The 6,857-nt window shown below is 38.1% G+C and overlaps 1 protein-coding gene across 1 annotated transcript in view; it reads left to right on the top strand.

Annotated features, from left to right (window-relative positions):
• The window catches only part of eys (eyes shut homolog), a 156,511-nt gene that overhangs the window by 142,579 nt on the left and 7,075 nt on the right, over positions 1 to 6,857 (top strand). The window contains exons 39-41 of the mRNA XM_043256030.1: positions 299 to 471; positions 4,331 to 4,513; positions 6,442 to 6,608. Coding sequence (XP_043111965.1) covers positions 299 to 471; positions 4,331 to 4,513; positions 6,442 to 6,608 — 523 coding nt within the window. The remainder of the gene's footprint in view (positions 1 to 298; positions 472 to 4,330; positions 4,514 to 6,441; positions 6,609 to 6,857) is intronic.

Raw genomic sequence — 6,857 nt, 5'->3', positions numbered from 1 at the left:
GTTTTTACTTAGCAGAAGAATACAAAAATGCACTTTGACTTAGTCTTGCGCTGCAAGATCAGTTGGTCTGTCTGACAAGGCTGGTCTAGAGTTCATGCCGGTGATGTACGACTTCCATCACTTCAGCTCTGTATTCTCATTTGTATTCCCCTCTGCTTTTTTTGACACTCTCAGCCCCCCCAATGCCCCTTCCCAATTTATGCTTTCTACGCAAACTCCACTGAAGGTAATGATGCAGTACGGGTACATTTCATTGGTGTGCTAATGATCTCTCTGTTTTTTGGTTCCTTGTGTGCAGTGATGCGGAGAACTGGTTCTGCGCGTGTCCTTCGCTCTACTCCGGTAAGCTGTGCCAGTTCACCGCCTGCGAGCGCAACCCGTGCGCGCGCGGCGCCACCTGCGTTCCCCAGACGCGTCTCGAAGCGGCGTGTCTTTGCCCCTACGGAAGGCGGGGTCTCCTCTGCGACGAGGGTAGGTCCCGTCAAGGTTCGTGCGGTTTACACCAGCACGCGACGAGACACAACGAAGCCCGGCATGGCCAGAGGGCGTTTCGTTTGATATTTGTTGCATTCCGACGTTTGTTTTCCTCCATCTCCTGCGAGCACCTCCGTCTTTGAGGTTAGACCCATAGGTGGTAGATTGAAACATATTCCCAGCGGTTTTGTTTAACTGATGCAAGCCGTTGAAACACCGCTCCAATTAGAGAAGCTAAGTGCTCCGCGCTCGCTACAAGCTCACTAAACTGTTACTGAACTCCCAACGTTTTGAGGATAACTGCCAGTCTGCGTTGTGCCGCCATTTCGTTCCTCTGACCTTCCGAAGCGTCTACAGGTAATAGAGTACGCATCCAAATATAATGAGCACACCAAGTGCTTTAAATTAGGCGACTCTGAAACTTAATTTATCAAAGCGTAGTCACAGAATGTACTCTCTGCAATTGGGTTTGTTTTATTGTCTCAAATAACAAAGCCGTGAAGACACACTACAGCGGCGTGTAACTAATGTACTCCTCTTCCCGGCTCTACCTCGCAGTGTTAAGTCAGCTAAAGTCAGATATCTGCTTACACAGATAGCTCTTCATCTTCTCGACGGCGCTTAGAGGGAAAAGAACTGCTGCTATTTTGCTGTAATCTAATTGGGTGGCGTGGTTTGAAGACCGCTTGGCACAGCACGCCAGGCAGGGCTAGCAGACGTCGCTCTGTCAGACAGCAAAGAGCCCGATGCCAAATAGAGTGTTCTAATCTCCCAGTGTCACACCGAGTGGGACTGACATTTGAATTTAAAGGCCGATAACAGCAGATAACATCAATCAGTATTGATTAGTAGCCAAGGCCTCGCTGCCTCTGGGCAGTCACTCAACTTTAGACATGCTGGACTTCTTCAAATGAGTCTGGGCTAATGGAATTATAAGAAGGGTGTTTTCAGTCTGTTTTATGTATTGATTTAGTGTTGCATTTAGATCCATTTTTTAGTAATGTAGTTTTATAGATTACTCAGAAAATAAGATTCAAAGAGCATGATCTTACTTTTTTTAAGCAACATGGCAAATTTGATTTATGTGGTAGCATCCATAGTAACAGCTTAAATTAACTTTCAAGAAAAAAAGTATGTTGGAAAAATGGGTGTCATGCACCAGTTATTTTTATATTTTAATTTCTCATTTTATTTTTAGGCTCGTTGTTTTATTAACGATGTTCATGTTCTTATGTAAATATTTAGCTTTGGTTTTTGTTTTCATTTCAGTACAAGTACTAAAATTGCACAAACTTAAATGCTTAAACAAAAAAACAGTTGGCCATGGCACCATTTTACATTAAAGTGCCCCTATTATGGATTTTTGAAAATGAGCGTTCATGCAGTGTGTACAGCTCTAAGTGAATGAAAACATCCTTCAAAGCTTTAAATCTAAAAGTCCACCATGTGGAAAGTTACTGTCTCTCAAGAGAGAGAGAGAGTCGACTCTGAATCATTGAAACAAATACTAAGCCGTTTCACTTTGACGGCAAAATGAAACATTAGTATGTTGCCCGCCCACTTCTTGGCCTTTTCTGGTTTGTCAGAATGGAAATGCTAATTCATTCCTTGCCACTAGGTACCAAAAACAACTGCTTTAACTGAAATCGACCAAATGAAGGCGTTTTTTGACCTTGAATGCATGTCAACATATTGTTTGAGACCCCTAAACCAAAATATATACCTTTCATAACCTATAATATGAGCACTTTCATTTAAATATTTTCATCTAATGAAATTGCAATATAATTTTTTGTTGTTGTTTCATTGTAAGCTAAAAGTTTTTAATGTGTTTAATTGTTCAGCTTTATTTCAATTGCCAATATTACATTTTTTATATTTAAATTTAAAATAACAGCACTGCATGAACAACTGTTTTGTCTTATTTCGACCTTAAAATCTATTCTTTGCATAAATGCAGCTTTATTATCAGCGGGTTTTTAGACGTCCGTCCAGAATCCACAGGCAGACAGATAGATTGATCTTCCGATTGATCGTGGGAGCGTGCGTTGCTGAAAGCAGCCTGCGGAATCAGTGGAGTTTAGAGGACAGACTGTGTTCTCTGACGCACCGTTAACATCACACTCACCTAAAATAGATCCATAACATAATAGCACATCTGTCCTAAGCCCCCCTTACTGCCTTAACACACACATCATGTGACTTCCTGTATTTTCAGCTCACCGGCACCAGGCTCTACAGCAAAAGATTAAAGAATCATCTTGTGGGAAGTGCATAGGATCAAACGCATTTTGTGAGGAGTTGCTCACGTGTGCATATCTTTATTTTTGTGTCATGTTTGCGTGCATATGTGTGTGTGTCGGTGGTAAGAGAAGGAAATCGAAGAAAAAAAAAAGCTAAATATCTCCGGGTCCAGCCAACGCAGCTGACGGAAAGCTATTGAATTTCACTACAGCAAAATTTTACACACAAATGGCTTTTGACTAGAACAAATGGAAATAAATGGGTGATATGTCACCTGTAAAAAATGGCAGTGAGCTGTAGGTTTTGTTTTCTTGTTCCTTTATTCACCTCCAGCAACAACAGCAGAGAGAGGCAGCCTGCGTTCTGCAGTGCCTTTGCATGAAACATTATATGGTTATTTGAGGTCATATCTTTATCTTGTCATATGGGACACTGACGGGAAAAAAAAATGTACCGGATGAATTTGAAAAAATAATAAAGTGTGGTAATATTCTCGTATCATTAGTGATAAATAAACAGGGGAAGCAAGAGTTTTTCGTGCCTAATTATTGCTACTCTGATTACTTCTGAAGGCTAGTATCCGAAATCCCATTTGACTTTGGAAATGAGCTCAAATCACATCCTTACACTGGACTGCAGTTTATCTTAGGATGGTAATTGGCGTTCTCAAAAAGTACCCTGTATGTCCGTTTAATAAATTGCTGGTTTATTAATGAATTTTACTTGGAGCAAGAAACGTAACTCAGCATATGCGGCGCATCACAGAGCCATTACATGACACTGCGAGTTAAGAAATACAGCCGGCCCCATCAAGCCGTCCCTGCTAAAAAAACGCATTCTAGTCCTTCATTAGGCGTTGTGCAAATAAACCGTGACAAGGTAATATATGTGCAATTTCAAAAAGCATCAATAATTCAAGGGGAGAGCAGAGGGAAGAACTTCAATGCCGTTCCCAGAGAAATCCTCCGGAGAGGCTTTGCAGTCTGCACAGTTCATAAAGACAAAATGAGGGGTGGAGAAAACTCTTTATGTAGCACATTTTTTCCACTGGAGAAAAAGTGTAAAGGCTTAATGTACCCAGGCCGAAATGTTTCTGAGCGATGCTTGATGGGCCAGGTGATTAAATGGCGAGATTGTCCAGCTCTGAAACGCATTGTCCAAAGTAACAGCCATTTCACAAATTCTGACCGATTTCTGCAGATAACTCTGTTACCACTAACGTCCGTTCCCAGAGTAAAATGGCACAAAATTACAATAATATTCGTTAGCAGCAGCACTTCCCCCCCCCCCACAGGAAATAATAACGCTTAGAATTTGAGAAGCGCTATAAATAGTGCAATATCGCCATCTTGTGTCTCCTTCTCAGACAGCTGCTGGTAACTTCACATCAGTAAAAGTGTTATTTTGCATTATTTTATAACAGTACATTTCTTAAGTATAATTATAGTAAATGGAACTGGAATTCGACATGCAACCATTTAGCTCTCATAGCCCTGACATGCTGTTATTATTATTACTATTATATGCATGTTTAAATGCATTTTTCGTAAATGTATATTGAAAATTATTTTTTATTTCATTTTTTGTTCATTTATGTGCTATTTCTTTGCAGCTGTCAGCATCACGCGGCCCAAGTTTAGTGGACTTGATGAATTTGGATCCTCATCCTATGTGGCTTATCCTTCTATTCCCAGTATGGATCATTTTTATGAATTCCACCTGAAGCTCACCTTTGTCAATAATGCCTCTGCTTTGAGAAACAACCTCATTCTCTTTTCTGGGCAAAAGGGACAAGGTGAGTGAAAGTGGGAATATTGTCTTATTTCTTTATATTTGTTACTCCATCTTTCTTCATTCGCTTTCATTTCAGTGCATCCCTCCGTGCTTATCATGCAACGCTGGCGTGTGAAAAAAAGAGCTGGATTCATAGCGGTTTGACCGTAAACGTTTTCCCAGCGTTAGATGAGGTCATGTTGGAAGAAGTGAGGTTCAGAAATAGTATCACTCAACTAGGAGATATTAATGGTGCAGCTGCTGTAAAATGTGCTGTAAGTGTAAGTCCAGGACCCAACAGCAGAGACCATTTATCTGTGCACACAACGGGGCGATGATTTTTATTATCTGCCATAAGGGAAAGATCTGTTATATATGAGGTCTCTAAAAAATGTCAGATAATAGAGAAGAACTCAGCCACAGTGTTTAAAATAGGCTGCGATAATAAGGATTTAAATATTGGATTGTTATATAATAAATACAAGAAATTCAGGCTTTTGTTTACCAATAAAATATGTAAACGTCTTTAAATTATACATAAGTATTAAGAATTATTATTTAAAAATAAATAGTGTGATGATGTATAATAATTATTCATTTAAGAATTTTAATGGTTTGATTATATTAGTGCTATCAACTGATAAATTGCAATTAAAAGCATCCAAAAGAAAAGTTTTAGTTTATAAAATAAAATTGTGTACTGTGTGTATTTATTATGCATATATAAATACACATGCATATATATTTAAGAAAAATGTTACATTATTATATATTTAAGAGATTTATATAAGTTATTAGATTAATATAAATATATACATGCAAGTACATGAAAATATTTTCAAAATATATACTGCAACCTATGTGTGTGTCTTTGTATACAAATAATATATAAACAAACTTTTTTTATGCAATTAATCACAACTGATTATTTAAAAAAGTGTTGCTTAACACCTAAAAAAAAATTGGTTTACATTTTTAAATTATCAGTTGAGATATTATTAAGAGTTTGTTATTTTCAGAGAATACTGCATATATAATTTTAAGCAAAAATCTTATTAAAACAAACTTTTGGAAATGTCTTATGAATATATTTGTGAAATTGTGCTTCCACAACAAATATATACCGTTTTAAGCATGTTGTTACTTGGAAACGACACAAAAAGAAATTATTGTATGCACAGCGACAGGCCTTTTTGATAAATGTAGAAATGTTTATTTATAAGAAAAACCAACAAATCAACTTCCTGCCGAAAATGGCCTTAAGAAGGGCTGTCATTTTGAGAGACGCGGCATCTCGGTCAAGTTTCCTCACGCCTTGATTTCCTCCGCCACCATCGGCAATTTATTTTAAGGTCAGTTTCAGCGGCTGCTAACTGACACGTCACTGCTACGAACATGTTTAATCAAAAGACAGGCAGCCGAATAAAAGCGTAAGGGGGTATGAATCTTCTTCAGTTCAGCGAGTGTCTCTCGGGATTATAGTTTAGGATGATTCATCGAGGGAAAGAGAGAAGAGGACAGCGCTGTGAATAATGAAGCAATTGTCAGGGGAGCCGTGCAGCACAGTGGAGGACAAAATCAAAAAGAAGGAATCAGAGAGGATGAGAAGGCAACTATTCACCTGATAATTGGCCAGATAAATTGGAGCGTTAGATCCATCAGCTCAAAAGAAAAATAAATTACATTTTATAGATGGCCGAATTGACCTGGACCACCGGTGAAAATGTTTCAATTTGACATACTTTTCTAATTTATGACTTTTTTTTTTTTTTTTTTTTATGCATAGCAATTGAGTGATTAGTGACCACATTAGAATTAGCGATTCATTTTACCTCATGAATTTTTCAAAACGCTTAATCGGTTTATTTCAAGGTTTAAAAAAAAAAAAAAGGACTTTTGGTCCCCACTGCATTTGTTAATTTGAATCTGCGTGTTACTGTTTTCATGAAGGCATCAGTGGAGATGACTTCTTCGCGTTGGGGGTGCGCAACGGCAGAATTGTTCATAAGTATAATCTCGGCTCAGGTTTGGCTACAATTATCAGCGAGCGCCTGAACCCGAGGATCGGCATTCACACAGTGCACTTTGGAAGATATCTGAAAAACGGATGGCTGAAGGTGTGTTTTATGTTTGCGCTTTTAAATAAAAGTCATATGTGGGCTTGGTTTCACTGAAAGCAAAGGTCGGTCATTTTATTTTTATATACGCTACCATTCAGTAGTTGAGTCAGTTTTTTGTGCAAGTTTGTTTTTAATGCAGAGATTAATAAATTGATCAAAAATGATTCTAAAGAATTATATAGTATTGCAAAATATTAAATACTGGAGATTTGTAGTCATCAAATAATCCTGAAAAATATTTTATTA

This window comes from Puntigrus tetrazona, chromosome 13 (assembly GCF_018831695.1).
Source record: "Puntigrus tetrazona isolate hp1 chromosome 13, ASM1883169v1, whole genome shotgun sequence".
Classification (NCBI taxonomy): domain Eukaryota; kingdom Metazoa; phylum Chordata; class Actinopteri; order Cypriniformes; family Cyprinidae; genus Puntigrus; species Puntigrus tetrazona.
This window is presented reverse-complemented; position numbering and strand designations above follow the sequence as displayed.